At 33.6% G+C, this 26,579-nt stretch overlaps 1 protein-coding gene across 1 annotated transcript; it reads left to right on the top strand.

Annotated features, from left to right (window-relative positions):
• LOC140438936 (uncharacterized) lies at positions 1 to 25,575 on the top strand. Its single transcript, XM_072528571.1, has 4 exons — positions 1 to 2,266; positions 2,363 to 3,397; positions 6,325 to 6,480; positions 25,502 to 25,575. The coding sequence occupies exons 1-4, from the start codon at positions 1 to 3 to the stop codon at positions 25,573 to 25,575; spliced, it is 3,531 nt and encodes a 1,176-aa protein (XP_072384672.1).
• Positions 25,576 to 26,579: the final 1,004 nt, after the last annotated feature.

The following is a 26,579-nucleotide window of genomic DNA, read 5'->3' as shown; positions in this document are numbered from 1 at the left end:
ATGGATCTATTGAAAAGAGAGCGTGGCACATGCAAGTCTACAATCACTAGAATTTTAAATTGGATCAATAACTCCCTTGATATTCAAACTAACACCTTTGAATTAGATCACCGAAAAGCACATTTAGTTAATACCTTTAATAATTACAATGATATTTGCAATAAAATAGAATCTATTGATGCGGTCGACTTGCATACCGAAAATAGGGAAGAAATCGAGGATAAATACTTCTCTGCTATGTCACGAATTGACGGAACATTATCTCAATTAACGCTCAGTAACTCATCTTCTTCCCCATCACATTCTCAATCACAGGAACCCGCTAGTAATTCAAATGTAAGGTTACCACCCATTTCCGTCCCCAATTTCAATGGTGAATACAGTAAATGGCTCTCTTTTTACCAATTATTTTCTTCTCTAGTAAAGGATAACAATAGTATCACAAAAGCACAAAAATTTATATATTTAAAATCTTCTCTTAAAGGTGAACCCTTAACTTTAATTGACTCACTTGAAGTTACTCACGAAAATTTTGATCTCGCAATAACTATTTTAGAAAAAAAATATGATAATAATCTCGCGATAATAAATTCGCATATTAACGCTATAATAGATTTCCCTACACTTTCAAAGAGCAATTATCATTCATTAAATGAATTCGTAAATGATTTGAAAAGACATATTAACTCCTTAAAAATTCTGCATGTTCCGATCGAATCGTGGGATTATCTCTTAATAAATATTATAATTAGGAAACTTGATTTTGCCACTAAACGGTATTATGGCGAAAGAAGGGATCGCGACAACACTCCCTCGATTGTCGAACTTTTTGAAATATTGAATGAACGGTGCAACATTCTCGCAGACCTAACATATACCTCTGACTCAAAAAGAGAAAAATCACACGGCAAATATAATGCTACCTCTCTCCACCTCAACGCCTCTGCTACACTCCCATCTCGCGTTTATATTAAATGTAATTACTGCAATGATTCAGCTCACAAAGTATATACATGCAGAAAATTTTCCTCTCTGCCACACTCTGAAAAATATAACTTTCTTAAGGCTAATCACATGTGTTCTAACTGTTTGGGTACAAAACACACCCATGCTGATTGTCCTTCACGAACTTGTTCAATCTGTTCCAAAAAACACCACACTCTACTGCATCAAAACTCCTATGCGCAAAATACCAATTATTCTGGCTCTTCCCATTCTCCGCATTCCGAAAATTATCGTTCTAACATAAATGGAAATCATTCACGATCTAACCATTCAACACAAAACCCTTCGTATGATAATAGAACTAAACATAACTCTTTTCGTCAACCAAATGATGCCAGTCCAACAACCTCACAAAACACCAATTCTACTAGTCTCTCATATCAACATAAAAATACCACGCACTCCACGGAACCGCTTCGGACTAATAATCTCCAACCTTCTACTTCTAACAATTTTCCAGACAATGGAAACGACTCCAGCGTTGCTTTGAGTGCTACAAATAAGTCCTTTACATACTCTTCAGTTCTCTTATCCACTGTTCAAGTTAATTTGATCGACAAATCAGGAAGGCCCTTACTAATTAAGGCAGTCCTAGACTCTGGAAGCCAAAAAACGTTCTGTTCTCAAGAGTTGCTAAGTAAAATCAATTGCAAAATTTATCACAGGGAATTACAAATTTCTGGCATTTCACAAGGCTCTTTCACCTCGAACTTAATGGCAAATATTAATGTTCATTCTCCTAATTTAAAATCTCAGCATCTTAACTTGAATTGTGCAGTTATCCCAAAAATAACTTGTCAGTTACCTCAATTTCATATTCAACCCAATAAGCTCAATAAACCCAAGGGTTTCACTCTTGCTGACAAGCATTTTTATCAAAAATCAAATATTGACCTTTTGATAGGAGCAGATTATTATTATGACATTCTTCAACCAGGTCTCGTAAAGTTAGGACATAATCTCCCTACTCTTTTCAATACAATTTTTGGCTGGGCAATCGCTGGCAATGTTCCAAACTACGCTCAGTCTAAAAATAATGTCTCTCTATTTGTGCAAACTCAAAATACCCACTCTTCAGACTCAAACCTTGAAGCCCTTGTTTCTAAATTTTGGGAAACTGAAGATTGCCCCAGCGAAAAAATATTGTCCCCCGATGACCAATTAGCCGAATCAAATTTCATTAATCACCTCAAAATTCTCGAAAATGGTCGATTTCAAGTAAATCTACCTCAAAAATCTCCATCTGAGCACCTCAAGCTTGGTGAATAATTCCAAATTGCAAAAAAACGTTTCGAATCACTTGAAAAGAGATTTAAAAATGACTCCAATTTATATAATGCATACAAACATTTTATAGATCAATACATCTCCCTAAATCACGGTAAATATGTTCCTCTTACATACCACAACTCGCTAGATGAAAACAAATATTTTCTACCCCATCACTGCGTATTAAAGGATTCAGCAACCACCAAATTGCGCGTAGTGTTCGACGGAAGTGCAAAAACCACTTCTGGATACTCTTTAAACCAGATACTTCTTACCGGCTTTCAAACACAGCCAGATCTCTTTGATATCCTCTGTCGGTTTCGGCAATTTAAATTTGTTTTCATCGCCGACATCGAAAAGATGTATCGGCAAATTAATGTCAATCCCAATCAGACTTTTTTACAAAACATCCTTTGGAGAGATAGCCCACACGAACCCTTAAAGTGTATTGAGCTAACGTCTGTAACCTATGGCGTAACGTGCTCCAGTTTTCTAGCCACTCGCTGTTTAAAAGAGATAGCTACTTTAAATACCACAAAATACCCCCTTGGTTCTGATGCACTGTTAAATCAGACATATGTCGATGATATTTTATACGGAACCAACACTCTAGCCGAATTAGAAGCTGCATATCATGAACTAAATTCCATCTTAAACGGTCACAGTATCACTCTTCACAAATGGGTTTCTAACTCGGCTGAATTTTCTGCCAAATATATTCGGTCATCTCAGTCTAATTATGAAATAACCTCAAACAACTTAAATACCAATAAGGTCTTAGGTCTCTCGTGGCACTCCTTAGATGACTATTTTACGATTTCAATTCCAAGTCCTCCCGCTGCTGATAATAGCTTCACAAAAAGAAACGCCCTCTCAGCACTCGCCAAAATATTTGACCCCATAGGTCTCTTGGGATCATTCACTGTCACTGGAAAGGTATTTATTCAAAAACTTTGGCTCAATAAATTAAATTGGGACGATCCACTCCCTAAAACTCTTGCTAAAAAATGGAAAAGATTTATTAACGATCTCACTCTCCTGGAGTCTCTTAAAGTACCCCGTAATCTTTTTAACAGCAGGCAAATCTCTAAAATTGAAATACACGGATTTGCCGATGCCTCAAGTAAGGCTCAGGCCGCTGTTTTATATTTTCGCACAATTTACGCTGATGATACTATCAGTTGTACTCTAATCGCATCCAAATCTCGTCTAGCTCCCTTAAAAACGGTATCCATTCCTAGATTGGAGCTATCAGCCATGTTACTACTGTCAAGGTTAACTAAAAAAATAAATTCCACCTTTGCAAATCGCTTGCACTTCTCCTCCATTAATTTGTGGACAGATTCACAAATCGCGTTATGTTGGATAAACTCTTCTGCCTCGCGCTGGAACACTTATGTAGCAAATAGAGTAACTCAAATTCAAGACCTAACATCAAATTTTTCTTGGAGACACGTTCGTTCTCATGAAAATGCAGCAGATTGTCTATCTCGCGGCTTGACCGCTACTGAATTTCTAAATTCCCGGATGTGGTGGAACGGCCCTGAATTTCTACTTAAAACGGACTTAAACCTAACGACATTTAATCCGAACTCTACCCAAGTATTATTACCGGACGAAAAGGTATCATCCCTTATAATCAGTTCAAAAATCTCAACGCAAGATGAATTTATCAATAATCTATTTTCAAGGTTTTCCTCTTACTCTAAATTATTACGCACCACTGCCTACATATACAGGTTCTCGTTTAATGCAAGAAACTCATCTGATAAAAAACTTGGTATTTTATCTCCGGACGAATTGCGATCCGCCTCTATATCAATATTTAAGGCTATACAATCCCTAAAATTCTCTAAAGAAATCTTGGAAATAAAAACCCAAGGAATTACATCAAATAAGTCCTTAATTACCCTGAACCCTTTTTTGAATGCAGACGGACTTCTCTGCGTCGGTGGACGCCTAAAAAACGCTAATATCCCCTATGAACAAAAACATCCAATATTGTTACCATCTAACTCTCACATTATCAATTTATTACTAACTCATGAACATTGTCGTCTAGGCCACGCCGGACCGCAAACGACATTGTCCAACGTCAGACTTAGTTATTGGCCTTTAAACGGACTTCGAACACTAAAAAAAATTGTAAAAAATTGTCACGTATGTTTTAGATTTCGCGCTAAACCTATGGAACAAATCATGGGAAATTTACCTAAGGTTAGAATTACTCCTTCTCGCCCTTTTCAAAATGTGGGCTGCGATTTCGGTGGGCCATTTCTTATTAAATCCTCTAAGTTAAGAAAGGCTCCAATGCAAAAATGTTACATATCTATTTTCGTCTGTCTAGCCACAAAGGCCGTTCACATAGAATTAGTGTCATCACTCTCTACTGATTCATTTTTATTATGTCTAAAAAGATTCATTGCCCGAAAAGGTCTTCCCTCTCTCATATATAGTGACAACGCAACCAATTTCGCTGGTTCAAAAAATGAACTTAAGGATTTGCGCGAATTTTTTAAATCCCCTAGTTTTTCAAATGATGCAAAATTTCGCTGCACAAAATTTCATAGAATGGAAGTTTATTCCACCTCATAGTCCCCATTGGGGAGGTATATGGGAAGCAGCAATTAAAAGTGCCAAATATCACATTCGTCGAATGATAGGGAATGCTTATTTAGTGTTTGAAGAATTCAGTACAATTCTCTCGCAGATCGAGGCAATTTTAAACTCACGCCCTATTTGCCCCTTGTCGAATGATCCCTCTGATCTACAATGCCTTACACCCGGACACTTTCTAATAGGCAGTAGCCTTACCTCTTACCCTGAAAAAACATTACTACACTTACCAATTAATAGGCTTAACTTCCTTCAAAGATGTTCACAGATTCAACAGTCGTTTTGGAAACGATGGTCTGTTGAATATCTTAGCCAACTGCATAGTCGACCAAAGTGGTCCAAAGTAAGTCAAAATATTAAGATAAATGATTTAGTCTTATTAAGAACTGATAACTGTCCCCCTCTAAAATGGCCTACCGCGAGAGTCCTGGAACTTTTTCCGGGGTCAGATAATCATGTCCGCGCAGTTAAAATTAGAACTGCTACGGGAGAGACTGTTCGACCAATAACTAAATTATATCTCTTACCACAATTTGATTAGGTATATTTTCTTTCGCGTTTTTCTTTCTATTACGCTTTCAATATTATTTACCCATTTTACATAGGTACATATCTATTATAACTATCCGCAATTCGCGCGGGCGAGCTTATGTTCAAATCTCTTTAACATAAAAGTATTTATTTACAAAGTAAGGTAATTTACAGGAAAGTCAGTTTGTCAATTCTCTTTATATCAGTTCTCCGAATGTTTAGTGGAATTAAAAATCTATTCTTTGTTCAAAAAATAAAACCTTTCTCTCAGAGACTACCTGACCGTTAAGTCGTACATTGTATTAAATAAATTCTAGGAGTTGCTAAACCGGTGATTTAACGGGACTTTGTGGTCCCTGACTTGATGTTTGGCGACGATTCAGTAACACAAAAAGATAGTCACGCCTCAGCCTTCAGTCGTAGCGGTTCGATGATATAAAAATTTTTCTCTCTTTGATTTTCACGCGGAAATAGTGTAATTAGAATCTTAAACGGGATATATTCACATCTGTTTGCGATCAACGACATAGCAAGAAGCATTTATGGTCGGCTTTCGATGATAATTATTATATAAAATCGCATTTGTTAGAATAGTTGTGATCAATAAAATTGACTGGTAGCAGATTCAATACTTTCTTTATTACCGGAAATCATCCTTACTTCGACCGAGATTATTTGGAATCGACGTCTTAATACGAAACCAACAAAACGCTTAGTTCCCTTTCTTATGTTTGGACGAAACATCACATCTCCACACAATAATTCTCGTGCTAATAGGTATTTAGGTATAATTAGGTATCATTTATTTATCTAGAAAACATATTTTATAAAACATTATGAAAGGGTGCAAACATATTTAAGTTTGACATTTGCACATTCAGGCAGTTATTTTCTTACATTTAGATCGGTGGTTAGGTCACAACTATTCGAGTAAAATATCAGGAATCGGTGAAGCTAGTGCTAAGTGTAAAATACGTTTACATCTATCTGATGATGCCAAAGAAATTATTAGGAATGTTTATCAAACAGTAAAAGAAGATAATCCAAATCCAGCAGACGGTAAATTTCTCATCAAGGCAACATCTCGATTGACAAGGATGTCATATACAACCGTGTGGATAATTGTTACAGATAGAATTCAACTTCTTAAAAAGCGGGGTGACTTTTCTACATATAAAGCAGTAAATGAAAAACGCTGAGGTAATTAGAAGAGCAGTTAATAATTTCTATTCAAAGAACCTAGTTCCAACGCTTAGTATGATCTACGATCAACTTGTTAAAGACTATTCTATTACGTATTACTTGGATACTATATCTAAATTTAGAGATGAATGAAGACCGATATTTTATTTGGATGAAACATTGGATCCAAAAATGGCTGGTTTGGAGGAGAAAGTTTTTTACTATCGGCAAAAAACATTAAAGATTCAAAGCTGGATTACCATAAAAATATGACAAGTAACTTGTTTAAGGAATGGTTTGAAAAGAAAGTGTTGCCAAATTTGCCTCCAAAAAGTGTTATTGTAACGGATAACGCGACGTCTCACAGCGAACAAATTAGAAAAATCCCCAGTGTAGGCTCGACGAAAAAACAAATATCGCATTTTTTGTATAAAAACGATTTGTACTTTGAAGAAACATATACAAAAAAAGAACTGTTTAAAGTTCTTCACACAAAAGTATTTGAGAAACAGTTTGTTATAGACGAATTAGCTAAACGTGATGGTCATAAATATTATATTGCGATTACCTTCTTATTACTGTGTTTTTAACCCTAATAAATTAATCTGTAGCCAACTTAAGGGAAGTTTACGGCGAAACAACTGCTGTCCCAAATTTAGTAGCTAATCGGTATCACATGTTGTAGAAGAAATAAAAAAGATTTGCCCAACACTGTGGCAAAATTGTGTTTCACATGTTATAAAAATCATAATCATAAAGATCAGAAGATCATTACATAACAATGATCCTCACATATAAAACCAATAATTATAATATTATATGATGACGATTCTACTGGAGATGACAGCGATAGTGACATAGAGTTGTAATTTGTAATTATTTTTTTCCATCTAAACTTCAAATTTTATTTTTTATGTTATTGTTTCTAATTTTATTATGTTATCTTCTTTAATTCTGATTTTTGCTACCTACCATTCTTTTAATCTTTTACTTTTATTAACAATATTTTCCTTAATTTCTTTAATTTGTTCATTTCTCTTATTTCATTGTATATAATAGCATACCTATAACTACATAGATATAAATACGTATTTATGATATTTAATTTTATATTTATTATTCCAACCCTATTAAAATATTATATGTACTTGAACTTATTATTATATGTGCTGAATCCGCTCCTGGAGGGTCTGTTGTTTGTTATTATAATACTAAATCGGTATGGTGATCCCACCAGCGTCAGGCAAAATTTCTTATATCTTGACGGAAACTATACCTCCCTTTCTATCAGCCTCTCTGTATTGTCGACAGGGATGATGTTTGATTATCGACGCACGCAAAGATATAAAATTATCGTTGTACTTATATGGCAATATTTTAAAAGCCGCCCATACTCTTGTTGATACTGTTCTGAACTTATTATCTTGTGGCATCTTAAAGCAATAAAGCTTTAATGGGAATAAGCCACAATTTTAGTTTAAAATAAGTTTATTGACCTTTCAGTTTCCACTTTGGAAATTGTTTTTAAAATGCAAACATTAATTAATTAAACAAATTTTGTTTCTTTTTCTTTTTTTCTTTCTTGCTGTTGACTCTGTCGATTATGTTTATCTTTCATTCCAGATCGACAGATTCTGACATAGATCAAAGGATATTATTTTATTAATATAGTTTAAGGAGTAGAAGTTTAAGGAGTTATTTTGTGTTAGTTTGGGGAAGGAATTACATTTTATTTTTACCTTTTTTTTATATTCTATTTCTTTTACATTTTAATAAATATTTAGCATACACTTTCTGTTTAAAATATCACAAATTTCTTAAGGTTAACTTGAAACATTATAATATCAGCTTTTGTCACAGAATTTTATTTCTTTTTGTCCATCTCTATATATTTCAACACCCTATAACCTTTTTCAACTGATAAAAGAACAATGGAGTTAATAAGAGGTTTGTTTTCAGCTGGCCAATTAAACTGAAATCAATATTAATTTAAGTTTGGGGAATCAATTTGGGAAGAATTTTTTTTTTTGGCTGCCACATCCGTTTGGGGATATCTGCCTTTGGAATTCGATCTAACTAGCAAACCAGGTAAGCGGCTTTTTTATGACCACGTGACTACCCTACAGTAGTTTGGACTGAATCATTAGGTAGTTGGTAGAATTAAACGGACATTTGTTCAACAAATTAGGATGGCCATATTGCCACCATTTGGAGCGTAGTAAGTAATGTGATTACTTCCAACTTGAAGGACTACAAACTGACGTGGAAAATAAGAACACAAGCAGTTTAAACAATACGTAGTTTAATAATTGAATGTTACTACAACTATGTTAATATCTAGCCAAATTTTTAGCCTAAGGTCTTTTATTGAAACTGTCGATCACTGTCCACCTTACAGTAACGACACACTACACGCGCACTGATACAGATTAAAATGTTACTAATAATTATCATTTCTCCGAAGGATGTTTTCTTCAATATTAGAATACTTGATTAAGAATGCGTTTAGATTTTAACTATAAGCTATGTAACAATAACTACTATGCGAGAGTAAAAACTCTAAACAAGAAGCGACCAGCTCAGTTGGGATACAATTTTATACTGACTAAGACGTGTAAGTTGATTGCTACCAGTGGCTTAACAACACTCGGATACATTAGTCCTACAGGAACATAATACCGACTTAATTATAACCTTTTCTTAATATTGTGTTATGCTATTAGTCATATCATTACTATTACAGGGTTTATTGGTCCGAAACGGTAAGCAGATATGTGCACATGATGCTGTTTTTCAGAATAGAATTCAATTTATTATTATTTTTTCACTATGTCCATAAAATTTTCGGAAAAAATTAATAGGTATTTTTTAATTGTAAATTAAGTTTATTTTATTAACTAAATACAGTAAATTAAGTCTATATACAGGTTTATAATGTATTTTTATAGAACAAAAAGAGGTCCGTGATCTTCGATGGCACGTAAATTTGGTCTTTCATGTGCAATAAGCCTTTGGACTGTTTCTAAGTCGATCTCACAAAATTATTCAAAATTCTTCGCCTTAGCTTATCTTCATTTTGGGCTCCTACTCATTATTATATACCATTCAACTTAAAAAAGACCAAAACTCTTCTGTAGGCCTCGCCTGAGGCACATTTGGAGGGTTGTCGCGCTTGGGAACAAAATTTATATTTTGAGCGGTTAACCCTTCTGTCGTTCTCCTGGCGTAATGGCATGACACTAGGTCGGGCCAAAATATGATTTCATAATTGGGGTGATGAGTATTTATAAATTGAATAAGCTTTGTAAGACACCTGTCAAATAATTGTCAGCACTGAGAGCTTAACCGAGAACACACCCAACAAACGGTTGTGAAACACCAGCTTTTGAGATGGCACCCCATACCAAAATTTTATCGGCAAATTTCACTTTTCCCTTAAACCTAACTTCGTCCGGTGTATCTTGTACACTGCGTATATAAAATCCGTCGTTGCCCTTCATTTCGGAATTGGATAAAGTACAATACTTTTTATCATCAATAATGAGAATTTTAGCAGGAAAATGAATACTCAATACTCAATACACGGCAACATCTAGGAATTTTTTATATCTGGGCTGGTGTTTACTTATAAAACAATTTTTAATTAAAGGTGATTAATTGGCAATATCGCACTTAACGAAGCATTTAACGATAACTTAACAACGAATTCATATTCCACTTATCAATTTTGCAGAGGCATGCCAAAAAAAATTATTTAATTATTTATTTAATCACATAAGTTATTACGTAAAAATTAAATCTAAGACCTCTATAATTATTAAATTATCATGTGTCTTTTGACAGGTATCTTATAGTTGTCTAACACATTAAAGTAAAATTTTATTCTTATTAGAGAGTACCTAATACAGAACTTTGAAAAACAGAAAACTTTGGAAAACACTTTCCATTAGGCTAGTTGCTTTCAACATTTTTTCATTAGGCTAAACAATCTAAAATTTTAACAAACGATCTCGTCATTAAACTTGATTTGAAAGTTTCCTTGTGTTTATTTGTTTTATATTCCATATAAATTAAAATGAAGCAAGCTAAACTACTATCATGTGAATGCGTGTATATAATAGTGCATTATTTGTTTATTTCAGTAAATTCTCCAAATATGAAATGAAGATGGCACTAACTACTAAAGAGTTAATTGCTTTGTTAGAAGAAGACTTAGATTGTGAAAATGCTGATTCACTTAATGTGGTTAATTTGCCGCCGGAATTAGACGACGTTTCCGATGTAGAAGACATTGATAATATTTTTTGTGAAGAATCAATAAAATCGGATATTGCAGGTACATATGAAATACAATTGATTGGGAATTTTGACGATTCTGATTATGATATTCCTCTGAACCACAGATAAAACGTCCAAAGAAAAACCAGAAAAAAATAGTAAATCCAAATTTGTCTCAAGTTGGGTAACAACAGATACTCCTTTATACTCAGTAGTAATTCAACATCAGTCTGATTGAGATTTAGACAATATAAAAGCCAAAATGGAGGCAAGTTATATATTAAAGCACTACATCAGTGTCAAACTTAGTACATGGACGTCAATCTAAATTTACTTTACCAGATGAAACCAGATTTGATAATATTGGCCATATTACAAAAAGAGACGATAATGCAAAAATGTCGGATGTGCAAAAGTTTTCTTCTTCTTCCTCTTTATAAGCAATACTGCTTGTTTATTGGCGGATTAATACCTCTTCGTCCAATACTTCTTCTGCTGATTGGTGACTTATCTATTGCTATTTTGACGATATCTATCTATTGGTCTTCTCCATTCTGCTTATGTGGTTTTTCCATTCTTTTTTTCTTTTTTGTGTTCATTCCTATATACAATGTACGTTAAATTTTCTTCTAACGTCTTCAGTTCTATTTCGATTTCTTAGCGTCTTTCCTGTAATTCTTCTGAGTACTCTCATCTCTGCCGTTTCCAGTAGCCTTTGCGTTGTGGCTGTGTCGGGGCATGTGTCATTATCAGTAATTTGCTTTATAACGAATATTGCATCTGTACACGATCTTCCACTACGAAAACCCTGTTGTTCATCTGTTTAACTTATCCTCCGATTTATTAGCACTTGTAAAATTTTGGTTGTAAGTTTTAGCGTAGTATTTAACAAGTTGTTTATACCTCTGTAGTTTTCTGTCTGTTTTTTATATCCTTTTTTGAATAGTAGAATTAAGTAGTTCGCTCGTTCTCCATTCTTCGGGTATTTTATTGTGTTTTATAATTTTATTAATTAATGTTGTTAATTGTTCTGTCATTGCCTTTGTGCAAAAGTAATATTATTTATTTATGTAAAAGGTGTAAAGTGCATCTACACCCCGAATGTTTCGAAAATTTTCACCTTAAAATTTAATTTACATTTATGACAAAAAAATCTTTTTGGTTGTAAATTAGCCTTAATTTTTGTGTTTTTAATCCAATCTAATAAATTAATTGTCAAATTTCTCTTTGTTCATTATTTCGGCCGTTAATTGGTTAATACATAAAAAGAATAAACTTACCTCAAAGTTACTTTGCTTACCTCAAAACTGTTAAGTCTATTTAGTTATGACTATCAAGTTAATAATAAAGTCTATTTAATAAATATATTCCCAAGAAATAGAACACACTACGCCTATGCACATATATAATGTGGAACTAATAAACTAAAATATCATATTTCTCTCATTCTCATTCTTTCTAAGAACGTAAATATATATAGACCAGCGAAATGTTGATAAGTTTACCGATTTTCAAACTATTCAATGAACTTGTCTAACTATACGCTCGTAAATCGCACCAATTTATAGTTACGGAGCAAGTTATGGGACTATCTTACTTTTTCACTTATTTACAAGGGCGAAGCATACACAATAAAAATGACCAGGTAAGAATTTACTTCGGACATTTAACATGGTTGCCGTTAGCCCTTAGTTCAATTTGTAGATTAGTCACCTTTAATTGAAAATTGTCCTACTATAGGAGCTTATTTCTTTTGTATCGTTTTAAATTATTTCTAGAAATTGTTCTAATTACAGTCATTCGTGAAACATTATATCTTCGGCCAACATTTCGCAAAGACTTTCCTAATTGGTTCTCCTTACTCTGAATTAATCTCTGTTCCCGAGCAGGAGTTAAACCTCTTGATCTTCCACTTTTGGGCAAATTAAGGCAAGGTATACTATTTTCGCACTCTTTAATGGTCTGGTAAATCGTTGACACAGAAATATTTTGATGACTAAAAATTCTTACAATATAGCGTGTTGGTACAAGTCTAACTAAACGATAAATGCTTTGACGAATATTAAGTTTGTACGACATCTTAAAGAACCATATTTGTCAAAACTGATGTTTATATCGTTTAAGTTGTTTACTAAATTTGGTTTCCAATGGCAACTTGATCCAATGCTTTCTACCAATAATACTTTTAAATCCAAAATTTTCCTCAAACTTTAGAGAATACGTTACTTTTAAATTTATGCACCATATTGCAACCTTTAAAAGTCTTTGTTTTTAACCTTATAATTCATCCAATATGCAGTTAGTATCTTTAGTACAGTTTAACTAATTTGTTTATTAATAATGATAATCAATTTATCCTTGCCAATTTGCTATTTGCTATTTAATATTGTAATTATCTGTAATCATCATATGACAAGAAAATATTTAAATAGTTATGATGGTGCTAACACAAAATTTATCATTTTAGTTTTTTGGTCGTAATAAATTATTTTTGTCCCCCCTTGTTGGTTGCAACTTCCTGAAGCCTCCTGGTACACCACATATAGGATGATAGATACAGCAGCACAGCAGATATCATGCAGAACTCAATAGCTGCTTAAAACTACAACTAGTTCGATCCAGCATCTACATCAACTCACAGTCTACTCATTAGTAAGTTATTCAAAACATACAAAATTTTAATTTTATATTTTTTTATGTCATAAATGATTAGCTAATATATTGGTTTATTTATCTCAGCCAAACTCATTTTTCGGATTTACGTCCAAGCTCAGACGTTCTTGCACCTAAGAGACTGAGCTAGACGAGGCTTGACAATTGGCTCCCAAAGAAAGTTGTTAGTTTTATTGTTACATATTGACGCCCACCTTTTGTGACGGGTCGGTCTAAGGTTACAAAGTATTTGAGAGAAGATTTTGAATTAAAAAAAATTTTGGTCTGCATTGAGTTAAAATAATTCTTATGGTTGACTGTATATCTGATATTTTATTATTTCTAATATACTGTTTTACCATTTTTTTGTAATAAGAAAGATACGGTATTCTTTTGCATTTTTGGCTCCCTATATATAACGAATCTTGGAGTTTTCGAACTTTCAAACTTTTTTTAAAATTCAGTTTTTATAACCTTCAAGGTTTTTATCATATACTCTTCGTTTATTTTTAATACTGTATTGCGAAGGTAGCACACTGGCAGCTAAAAGGTGGCTGAAACCAATATGTTTTCAAAACAATTTTAAAATCCGGTCAACTATAAGGTATATACATGTTTCTACATCTGTTTACATGTTTTAATGGGGAACATTTCAAAAACTACTATTTATGATAGTTGCAACCATTTAGCCAGCTCTAATCGTAAACTAACTCATTATATTAAAATTAAAACCCTAACCACTTATCCTAACAATCAACCCGCCTCTGAGCTTACTGAAAAAAGAATAAAAAGAAATAAAATATGCGTTTTATTCTGCTGTTTATTTCCTAGTGTGTTCCATCTATTACTGGCACAGGTTTTATCGTTTTGCCCGGCCCAGATCAGGGATAGGCGGAGAACACATTTAAAACTATATAGGTATTTTATTGTTCGCTAGATGGCCTCAGTATGTGTTCAGTTGTTCAGGAATGGCGCCATCAAGGAAAAATGATAGTCTAGAACTTGTTTCCCGAAAGAATTAATCATTAATTTTTAGTATGGGGACCAGCAACATACGATAAATAATTATTTAGTAGTAAATCTTGGAGTAGTGGTTTCTGAAAAAGTTGCGTGTGTGTTGAAATTTATCGTTTAAGTCAGAGGAAAAATTTTTAATTAAAATTTGAGTAATAAAATGTATTATACCAATGATTGTCACAGTAAATCTAGGGAAACATAACGCCCGCATAAAATAAGTTATGTATGATATTTTATCCAATTTAAACGCAGACAGTATCAGTATCAAATAATGCAAGTACTACAAAAAAAAATTTCTATTGTGGGGAAGTTCTCAAACACAACACAACGCGTTTCAATGGCGTAGGGAACGTCGTATGAATATATAGAACAGGTGTTTATTTCTGGAATCCATCTGTTATAAACCGGCGTACTAGAGCCAACTGGCGGTTTATTGGACATCTTCGATTCGTTTATAATAGCCACTCCATGATTCTAGAATTCCGACCAACTTATACAGGTCTAGTGGATGAGTACCATATATTTTTGGAGTGACTTAGTTGTCTCCAAAGAGAGTTTGCCACTTCTGCACAATCTCCTTAAGTCTACATTGAAACAGTCTTATTTTATGCAGGTGTCTCTTGACCGGCGCATATCCAATAAGGAAGCCTGTTATGACTCTGAGCTAATTCCTACTTGTTTTCCATAGTACTTTAAATCTATTAGCACATATATGACCAAGATATATTTTTCTATATGTTTGACTGGGGAGATACATTTTCCTAGTCAGAGTTATGCTGCCTTTGGATCCAGGTTTTTTCCCAGTCGCTGACGATGCTTTTGGCACTTGCACGGCCAGCTCTGGACCCAAGTATTTTGTAACTGAAGCTCACATATACAATTTTTGTTACACTTAAAGTACAGACTCTGAACAAATGCCCAACAGGAGTTTAAAGTAGATAGATCAGAAAACAGGAAAATATAGCGGCTAAAACGTAGACTAAAGAAAATCCGTGCAAAATCAGGACAGAAGTAGTTATCTACGATAAAAAGTCCTTTTGCAGAACACCAAAACTCTTTTACAAAAAATAATCATTAAAAAACCTAGGAGCACGAACAAGTAGACTAGATCATAAAGCAATATCATAAAAGCATTCAAGATACTGGTTGTACACAGATACATTCTCATACTTAACTATATCAGGTTTAAACAGATCTGATTTTCAACAAGTCAGAACAAGTAGAAAAGGGAGCTCCTATGGAAAGTGAGAATCAATTTCTACAGGTCTATATAAAAAAATTTAAGAATTCATTGAAGCTGTTGTGAATAAACTATGCGTATACTAAGAAATGGTTTAATATGCTTACCAGTCTATTCCAATATTATGCCTAAGCTATTCATGGTCGTCAATCGTGTGACGCGAATAATGAGAACTAGCCTAAGTTCACGATCGAAGAGGCCTTCACAATTATATAAAGCATTGAGGGGTTTATTTCGAGGCATATTACAGACTTAACAAGGTATCCGAATGGTTACATTAGTTATCCAGATAGTTAAATTGATACATAGGTTCCGATGGTTTCAACCAGAGACCTTAAGACGAAAATCCAGCATTATAGGCAACTTCGGCAGAATCTACTGTTATTATGGAAAGGTTCAATGTAGCAGTGATACAAAAACCTGGAAGTACCAGGACCAACTACGAAAACTGTCGGGCACTCGTTAAAAACTTATATATTAGAGATCTGGTCAAAGTCCCAAAGAAATTATATAATAATCAAGATACATACTAAAATACTGCCGTCAGAGAATTTTTGTTTTTAGAATTTAAAAACGCTTATCGATATATTTCTGATCTGTTATGTTAAAACCCTGAGGGATTGTATACTGGTGTAGTGACATACTAAAATACTGCCGTTGAAGCATTTCTGTTTTCTTTGGGATTTAACAGCCTACGCAATACTTATATAGAAAGAGAACATCAGAGAAGATAGCTGAAAATAAAATATTATAAAACGATAACATCAAGGAAATCTGGCAAACGTTGGGAAAAAAATCTGAGAAATAACATAATTAATGAAGCAATAGAAGCTCTTTGAGGAAGAAAAGTAATGACCACTTAAATATCAATAAATAAATGCCATGGTTTAGGAAGAAAGTGAAGACACAAAGCGAAGAAAGGAAGAAAGCCTTTTTACAATACAGAACGTAACAAACATAACAGGCGTCCAACCACTATAAACGAATTAGAAATTAAACAAATACTGTCGTCATAAGAATAAAAAGAGAACATTGGGAGAATTTCTTAAAAGAGATGGAACACGAAATCTACAAAAGTTCTTCTTCTTAAGGTGTCTTCTCCAATACTGAAGGTTGGCTATAACTACAGCAAATTGCTCTCTCTCTTGAGCTGTTCTTAGTATCGAATGTGTGTTCATGCCTGTCCAGTCTCTTACATTCTTCAAACAGGAGCATTTTCTTCTTCCTGGACCTCTTCTTCCTTCCACTTTTCCTTCTATTATAAGTCGTAGGAAGTTGTATTTTTCTCCCCTGTAAATATGTCCTAGATAACTCGTTTTTCTGTTTTTTACAATATTTAGGAGTTCTATCTCAGTACTCATTCTTCTTAGCACCTCGTTGTTGGTCACGTGCTCTGTCCAAGAGATCTTCAGCATCCTTCTAAAAACCCACATCTCAAAGGCTTCTATACGCCTCATACTTGTAATTCCGAAAGTCCATGTTTCCACTCCGTACAGCAATATGGAATAAATAAACGTTCTAAATCTACAAAACACAAAGAGAAATATGGAGAATGATCAGCAGATAAAGAAAAGAGATGAATGAGCATTAAGAACGAGACACTTCAGAAGGAAACATGGGCAGATTTTTACTTGGTTCCATATTTCATTCCTACTTTGTATAATGATCTATTATAGACTCTTAAATGTGTTCGAAACTATTCAGTTCTCTTCTTGCAGCTTGTAGTGGCAATACTGTATCACTATTATCACGTTCCTATGAAATTATTAAATAAAATTTTACACCAATTGTTTACTTAGATTGTTTCTACGTTATTGTTTTTAACAGTCGCTAAGTTAGATATCGTTCACTGCTATATTTCTCCTAGCACACTATTTTATTCGGACAAAATATATACTCAAAAAGATAAATATCCCTGCATCAAAAGTTAGTCCTGATTAAAATTGGTAAGATTGTTTTAGAGCTCGGTATTTAACTTATACTTTTCGGAAGTTTCGGAACTAGGCACAAACTTTCTGCATAAATCACGATTAATGAAAACTATTATTTCATTAGATTAATGCCAATAAATTTTAGTGGTCGACACATAATACAGAAATACTTTACATCACATTATTTTAATTTAAAATTAAGATTAGAGTTATAGTTTTCTTGATTTAAAGTATCAATTTATAGGAACTGTAATGTTTTCTTAAGTATATATATAATTTTTTTTTATTTTCAACAATCAACCTCTGAGGTTATTAGCGACATATATACATATACATAAAATAATTTACTTATACATATTAAATTTTGTTCAGTATAATAATGTCTTCAAGGAATTTTACCAATTGTTCAATTTTACATTTTTCTCCTGAGATGTCACTTGTTGATCTGATGATGTGGTTGGTCTGTATGTGTAACTAGTATCTTGGACACTACAAGGACATGCTTCACACTGAGTGGAACATTACAATTTTCATAAGTAGGATTAGTGTGGCCGATTATATGTCCGTGGGTAAGTCGGGTATGTACAGGCGAAGTCAAGTAATAACGACTTGACGAGCTCTGATGGAAATTTGATATTTTCACGGTTACATAATGTTTTTACTTCGCGAAGTTTTGAAGTTGAACTGCCCCACTGGTATAGAGCATACATTAATACATTGGGAAGGTTTAACTGAGACGGCTACAGCTTCGATGTCTGTTCTAAGAGGAATTGTTTGTGCTTGAAGGGTGTTATTAACATAAATAGCCACTTCACCACTTCATTTCTCCTGATTGTTTCTATTTTTATAAAAAGGTGAAAAGTTATCAAATGTATGGCAATGTTGGTCTTTAAAATTTGTTTCGTAAAGAGAAATAATAGCAGGTGAAAGATCATTAACTAAAATTTTTAGCATATTATAATGGATATAAACGCGTTTATATTCCATTGTAATAAACTGAATGTTTATTTTGTTTTTAATTAAATCCTAAGCTCCTGTCATAACTCACTCGACGTATCCGTGCCGAGTTCTTCATCCTTGTGTTTGAGTTTTCGTCAGTTTTCTTTTTTTTTTTAACTTGGTACATTTCAATTTTAGTGGACGCTCGGATGTACATGAATGGATTTTGGATAAGAGTTGTATAAATGCTTGAGTGTCTGAGGTATATTTATTTGTAACACTGATAACTTCTTAAGCTTCGTGAATGTTTTAAAATAAATCAACTGTTTCTTTGAAGGTTAATATTTGTTTTTCAGAATCGAATAATTTTTTAATTGGTTGCATTAGTGTTTGTAAAGTAATTGTCGATGTTTTTGTTTTTATTCTTTTTTTTTTCTGGGTTGGCTTTGAAAATACATTGTCTCAATATAGCGTGTTATTACTTCAGATCTAGTTCATTTGAAGAATGATTTTGATGTATTTTCCTCTTTGAATATGCTAAATTCTTGTGTCGGACAGTCATAATTTTCAAGAGAGCTAGAGTTATTTTGTTGACTGGAAGATAAAGACTGTATAGTAATGCTTGTGTGGGATAATTTGGTTCTTCTTCTTCTTCATGTAACATGTCCTTTGAGAACGTTGGTTACCATCATAGCTATCTTAATTTTATTCACTGCCACCTTATATAGCATGCTTGTATCAACACCATACCAATCTCGCAAGTTCTTCAACCATGAGGTTCTTCTTCGTCCTGTACTGCGTTTGTCTGCTATTTTTCCTTGCATGATATTTTGTAGCAACCTATATTTGGGACCTCTCATAATATGTCTGAAATACTTCAGCTTTCTCTGTTTGATGCTTTTTATGATCTCAGTAGTCTTGCTGAGACGTTTAAGTATTGTGGAGTTTCGAATCTTCTCCACCCAGGAAACTTTTAAAATTCTTCTATAGCACTACATTTTGAAAGCTTCAAGGCGATTTAGATCAATTGTATTCACAGTCCAGGACTCTACACTATAAAGTAAGACCGAGAACACGTAGCAGCGAAGTAGGCGGATGCTCAATGCCAATTTTAGGTCTCTGTTACATAATATCTTGGACATCCTTCTAAAAGCCGCTCCACCCTGCTCTATTCTAGATCTAATTTCGCCGTGACTTTCTGCGTTACAATTTAATTGCTGTCCAAGGTAAACGATTTTATCAACTTGCTTAAGTTTGGTATTATTTACATATATAGACGGTTTTATATGCTGTTGTTTACTTATTACGAGTATTTTGGTTTTCCGTATGTTCAGATCCAGACCTGCCTCCCTACAGCTCTCAACGACACTATCAAGTAGTGTTTGAAGATTTTCTTGACTAGAAGCTAGGAGTACTGTATCATCCGCATATCTCGAAATATTGATGACTTCACCGTTCACAAGTATTCCTTCTTGTTTTTCAGAAAGTGCTTTTCTGAAAATTCTTTCGGAGTAAACGCTGAAAAGCAGGGGTGACAAGAGGCATCCTTGTCGTACTCCTCTTTTAATATTAAAAGCCTGTGATTCCACACCATCTACTTAAACTGATGTTGTTTGATTCCAATATAAATTTGCAATTATTCGAACATTCCTGTCGTCCAAGAAAATGTCTTTTAGAGCTTCGATCAATATAGAGTGCTTAACACGATCAAATGCCTTTTGAAAGTCAATAAAACAACAGTATATGTCTACAGGTATATCTAGACGGACTTAACTAAAGTCAAAATAGTATAAAATTCTTTGTACGTTAAAATTTGAGCCACGACTATACGAGCAATATGATCCTTTTCAGAACGAGAATTTAATATTTTTCTTATTAAGAGCACTCTCCATAAAGCTACTGAGTTGTCGATAAGCACTATAAAAGTTGGTACCAATATCACAAGATACTTGAGATACTCGACATCTTCGAGCGATAAAACGTTGTAAAGCCGCCAAAAAAGCTTCCGCGGTTAAATCACTAGCCAATTAAGATGTAAAGTCTTTGTGGAGTAACATAGAAATAGACACAAATAGGCGTTTTAAGTTCTAACCCCCCTGTAGCGAGATATCTTCTTCTTGATGTGCCTATCCGTTACGAATGTTGCTGATCATCATAGCAATCTTTATTTGCAGCAGCGCGGAAAAGCTGCACAGATGTTGTATTGAATCAGGTTCTGAGGTTGTGTAACCAAGATGTTACTTCTTCTTCCTGGACCTCGTTTTCCAAATATTTTTCCTTGCAGGATGACTTGAAGGAGAGCATATCTGGATTCATTTCGCATAATATGTCCGAAGAACTGTAACTTTCGAGATTTGATGGTGGTCAGTACCTCTCGGTTCTAATTTATTCTTCTGAGGACCTCCTCATTTGTGACTTGGTCAGTCCACGGGATCTTAAGCATTCTCCGATACAGCCACATCTCTTAGCGAGATACAGTTAATGAGAACGGTCCACTATAATCTAACCAACAAATCGAAAAAGGTTTAATAGCAACGAGACAAAATTTAGGCAAATTACCCATAGGGAGTTGTAAGGCTTTGGGAAATTGTTTCCAACATCTAATACATTTGAACAATACTGAATTAACGGCTTATTTAGAAGACAGTATCCAAAACTTTTGACTAGCCAAAAACCTAGTACTCTTAAATCCAGCGTGTAAATACTTCTTATGATGGTGACAAACTAGGAGAGTAGAAAGGCGAGATTTTTTGGTAACAAAAAAGGATGTTTTGCTTTGTACGACAAGAAAGACTAAGATAGACGTACACCTACTCTTAGACACTAAGTATTATTATCTAAAAATACTCCCAACTTACGAAATGGTTTTGAAAACGAGTTTGATTGAAAATGTTGTTCAAAATACTTTTCCTATGTGAATCTGACAAGAACTTAACGAGCCTTCCAAATCTACCAACGCCAAGGGTCCTGACCCTTTCAACTTTTAATAACGAGAGTTGTGCGAGAATCACAACATAAAAGCCAAAATTCTTTGGATCGAGGTAAAAAATCATTAATTTTTTAATAAGCAAGACAGAAAATGTTCCTCACGAGTGGAAACAAACACTAAAATTTTCGTTACATCTTCCCAAGAGGATTTCTCCGACAATGAGGAAGAAACCTCTGGAAAAATTAATGGAATAATATACAAAAACGAAGGACCTGTTAAACAGTTTAATTTTTATAGAAAATCAGCCAGTAGTCTACCTCCTGAAGGCGTATCGGCTGTTTTATTTCGAGATTCCGTATAATGCCAAGAATAATTTTGACTATGGGTATGGATACACAAAATGCGATTTTCGACGAAAGTTTTAAACCTCGAAGGTGAACTTTTAATCCAGTACAATACGATTTGAGAATCTAAACAGGCATATATATCTTAAAATATTATATGCTGTCACGACTGTATTTTGCTCCATTGCTTGTTTAGTTTTTTCTACTTTATAGTGCCTTATGTCTTTTCTTGTTGCTTTTGTGATCATCTTATATTGTTATTTCATCTTGTTATTTCATCTGTTGCATTTGGTCTATAAGGGTTGTTGTAAGTTAACTTAGTTTTTTATCCTTTTTGTTTGTTGAACAATATTTAGCTTGGGTCTGTTGCTTTGGGTTGACCATCTGTTTGTTCAATATAGTGATGTCTGTTGTTGTTGTTTCTTTAAACAAAGTATCAATATATTTTTCGAACTCCTGAATGATGATTGATTGATTTTGTTCATTTCTTTGGTGGCTTCTTATTTATCACTGTATGTCTTTCTTTTTTGGACGATATGGTTATTTTTGCTCTTAATAACCTATGGTCACTGCTGATATTAAACTGGTTTAATACATTTACGTGTTTAAATAATTCTTTTTTTTTATTAAGAAGTAGTCGATTTCGTTCCTTGTATTTCCATCATTGCCTTTCCGTGTTCATCTTCTGTGGTTTTTCTATTTAAAAAGCTGTTTATTTAATAGACCATATTCTCCAAAAGAAAAGTAAACAGTTGCTTGCTTTTATCATTTCTGCCTTCCAGGGTTTTCTGTCCGCTTCCAAAATTTCCCAATATTATTTTAGAGCGATCTTCCTTAGTGACTATTTTGGCGTTAAAATCACCACCTATTATTAAGAAGTGACCAGGATTTTCCTTGATTGCACAGGATATTTGATCGTAGAATATTTTGACTTCTTTGTCTGGATGTCCTCTAGTAGGTGCGTAAATTTGAACGATCTTTAAGGTATGTATCTTGCGCTTATTTTGATGTTTAAGTAGACCACCTTAGTTTAGATTTGGTTTATTGACACCTATTGGCAATTCTTTTTTGAATAAAGAAACCGACGCCTCTAACTGTCGATTCTTCTTCTCCTTTGTAGTACCTTAAATGGCCTGATGGGGGTGTGATAAGACTCTCTCTTTTTTCTTACTTCACTGATACCCACAATAACCCAAATCACTTTCGAGTGTTCTTCCTGCGTTTCTTCGAATCTTTTCTCGGAAAAGAGTGACCGAGCATTGTATGTGGCGATGTTTAGGTTTATCTTTTTGACGCTCTTCGAGTAGGGTTGATTTAGAGCGGCCGGGTTTTTGGCATTTAAATACCGTGCTTAACTTGCATGGTGGTGAGTATTCATATTTATTCCCACGAGTAGCTGGGGATTGTTGGTCGATTCCTGTAGACTCCCGCGTACAGGAAAAATACTGATATTCAATGGGATTTCTCCCAGTGTCCCAAGAGCATCGTTAGCGACCGAGTGACATGCGACCATTCAGTTTTTAGCACGATAGCTTCTACCGGACTTACGGATTTTTTGCATCTAGTTTTCTCATATTCTTGTTGGATAGGATGAGCAGGGTAAGAAGGTGTTTATAGGAATTTCATGGGTCGTGAATAAGATTTATTATAATTAAATTAAAATAAATTAAATTGTATGCATTAAAAGTTATATAAAGTAAAATTATAGAATCAGAAATTTGGTTCAAATATCGTTAAAGAAATACATTTACTCGTAAACTATAATATAGTTATCAAAATTATTAGTTATTAGTCAAAAATAATTTTGATATCGGATTTATTCTCTATGTAACGAAACATTCAAAGCATATAAATGATATGTAATATTTTACTTAGGTTGGTAGGACTATTTAATCTCTAGTTTTGCATTGTTTTGAGCAATTTTATGCGACGTCTGTTGACTTAATAACATAGTTAAACATTCATATTTTCATTATTTTCATATTTGTAGAAACTTAGCATTAAACTTATTCAACCCCTTCAGCAAAATTCAGAAATATGTAGATATATTGTAAACTAAATGTAAAGTAAGAAATACTTATCGAGCAACTTTCTCCAATATTTTATGTTTGTAAAGTAAATGCCTTTACCCGGCGAAATAGGTTCAAAACTTCAGGCTTTAAATTTGTTGCGGAACTTCGGATAATTCTCCAAGGGTGCAGAATGTTAATGTTTTATGTGAAGACAGTTTGTTCTGTCCTGTTTCTATGCCGCATAAGGTAAGGGTGATTTATGGGAATCTAAACATCGGCCCTCTTCTTGAAACTCGTGATATATTGCCGCTCCCTGAGAACTTATCAAGTAATAAACTTCGCCGATTTACGATTAATTGCATACTTCACTTCGAAAATCTTGAATTAACTTTTGAGCCGTAAAGATAAGTTACATAATAAAAGTTCAAATAAACAAAAACTGTGTGCAGTAAAACTTGTAACATTAAATGATATTTCTCGATACTTTGGGAAATAATCGTATAGTTATGTCAAACCAATGTTGGACCAACAGGACTAATTAAAAAAAGCGTTTTTTTTTAAATGTCGCAAAAGTATTAATTTCCGTGACGTGATTAACAATACAAAGGTGTTACTTTTACGCCTAAACATAAAAGTTAAGTACGTTTACGCCTATGCACAATAGTGTAAAAATCAACAGCTCAAAAGCTTCGTAAACCGCAGTGGACTTGGTAGTCAACAATCCTTCGGTTACGGTCTTCAGTACACAAAATATCTGGAGAAATACGCAATGCCGAGAAATCAGACTTAGCTCAGCTCCGTCCCTTTTTTTAAGGGGAAACAGTGGGCCACTGAGATGTATTCGTGTGAACTAATTAATTTTTAAGGTACACTTTAAAAAGTCATTTATAATAAATATGGGTACAAAAAAAATTAATTTGGTCATAAAAAAAAAACTCACCGCATGAGTCGCGTTGGTGGCCACAGGACAGAAAATGTATCGGTTGAACTTAGAAAAGTGCATTTAATAATTACTTATGTTAGTTATTGAGGTTCATAATTATATTTTTTCTCAATCATATTATTATTTTTTAAGCACAATCCTGGATGTTCAGGGCACTCCGCACAATAAAACAATGAGTCTTTTCTTTCTTTTTTAACTTTGATCAAATAAAAGGCATATATCGAGCACAGTTTAATTTAATTTTGCCCAAGCAGCTTTTCCTCAATAATTTTAAAGTGTTTGTTTGTCCTTTTGTAGTGTAGTGTGATGTACAATTATATGTTTATGACATTTTGTTCTTGTCGGATAGGCCGCAATTGACGAAGTAAGTCTATAAACGTTAATCACATAAAAACTCTTTATCAACCATAAACTTCGAGTTTTTATCGAAGTTAATCAATTTCTTTAGTTATAAAAAACGTTTCTTAGCTTATTTCAGATGCCCCTGAAGATGATCTAGGGATGGAAAGTACTTGGGCAAGATTAAATTAAACTGTGCTCGATATATGCCTTTTATTTGATCAAAGTTCATTTATTCGAGGATTCAACCTTATATTTATTCTTTCTTTTTTAGTTTGCCAGCAATATTTACACCTTCGTCGTTTTGTAATACCATTAGTTGATTTAGGGCAATGGGATGGCAAATGAAACGTCAAATTTTTCTTGAAGGATTTTTGGGTTTGGTCCCAAAAGACTATCAATCATGACAATTGAAAGTCGTAAAATGACATTTTTGTATTAGAATTATTATAGAAATAGTATGCGTTGATTAGCATAATTTGAAAAATATCTATGCCTATTTTTTTGTACCACCCCATAGTTTTGTGTTCACAACTATAATAATTTAACATTGGTCGTAATAATTTAACACAAGTCAATACCACCTTGGTTTTTGTTATATTCAGCGACTAAACGGGGCTTTTCTTTATCAATTTCTTTCCTAGATATTGTTGTATCCCTTTATTATTATAAGCACTCACCAGTTCATTTTGTTTTAATTTTCGAGAAACAGCTTCGTGTGGATTTTCCGCTCTTCCTGTTCTCAATGTTCCTGTAAGATAAGTTTTAACTGAAAGTGGTTTTTTACACAATGGAACACTATTATAAAAATTATCCATATATAAGGAGTGACCAACATTTAGTTTCGAATTCATCAAATTTAGCACTACTTTTTCCGTATGATTACGTCCTCCAACTACGGGGTCACTATCTCCACTATAAAGTAATATGCGTTGAATTATCCCGGTACATTCTGCCAAAGTATACAGTTTGATACCATATTTGTGTCGTTTGCCCTTGAGAAATTGACGAAAACTAAGTCTTCCCCTCCATAAAATCCTAGATTCGTCTAGGGCTAATTTTCTTTCTGCCTAATAAATATTCTCCATTTTATTAATAAAATAATCTAACAATGGAGATGTCTTGGTAACTGTGGACTGGTTATTGTCACTATTATTGTTAAAATGTAAAGCACGCAAAATTAACATAAAGTTATTTCGGATCATATATTGTCCAAACACTGGAATACTAAATAAATGATTTTTCTTCCAATAATCATTCATACGATTAATTTTTATGGTTCCCATGTGAAACAACAAACCAAGAAAAATTCTAAATTTTTCTACAGTTATATCCTTCCAAGCTGCAATTCT

Source organism: Diabrotica undecimpunctata, chromosome 4, assembly GCF_040954645.1.
Source record: "Diabrotica undecimpunctata isolate CICGRU chromosome 4, icDiaUnde3, whole genome shotgun sequence".
NCBI classification, from domain to species: domain Eukaryota; kingdom Metazoa; phylum Arthropoda; class Insecta; order Coleoptera; family Chrysomelidae; genus Diabrotica; species Diabrotica undecimpunctata.
The sequence above is the reverse complement of the archived record's forward strand: the minus strand, read 5'-3'. Positions and strand labels throughout refer to the sequence as shown.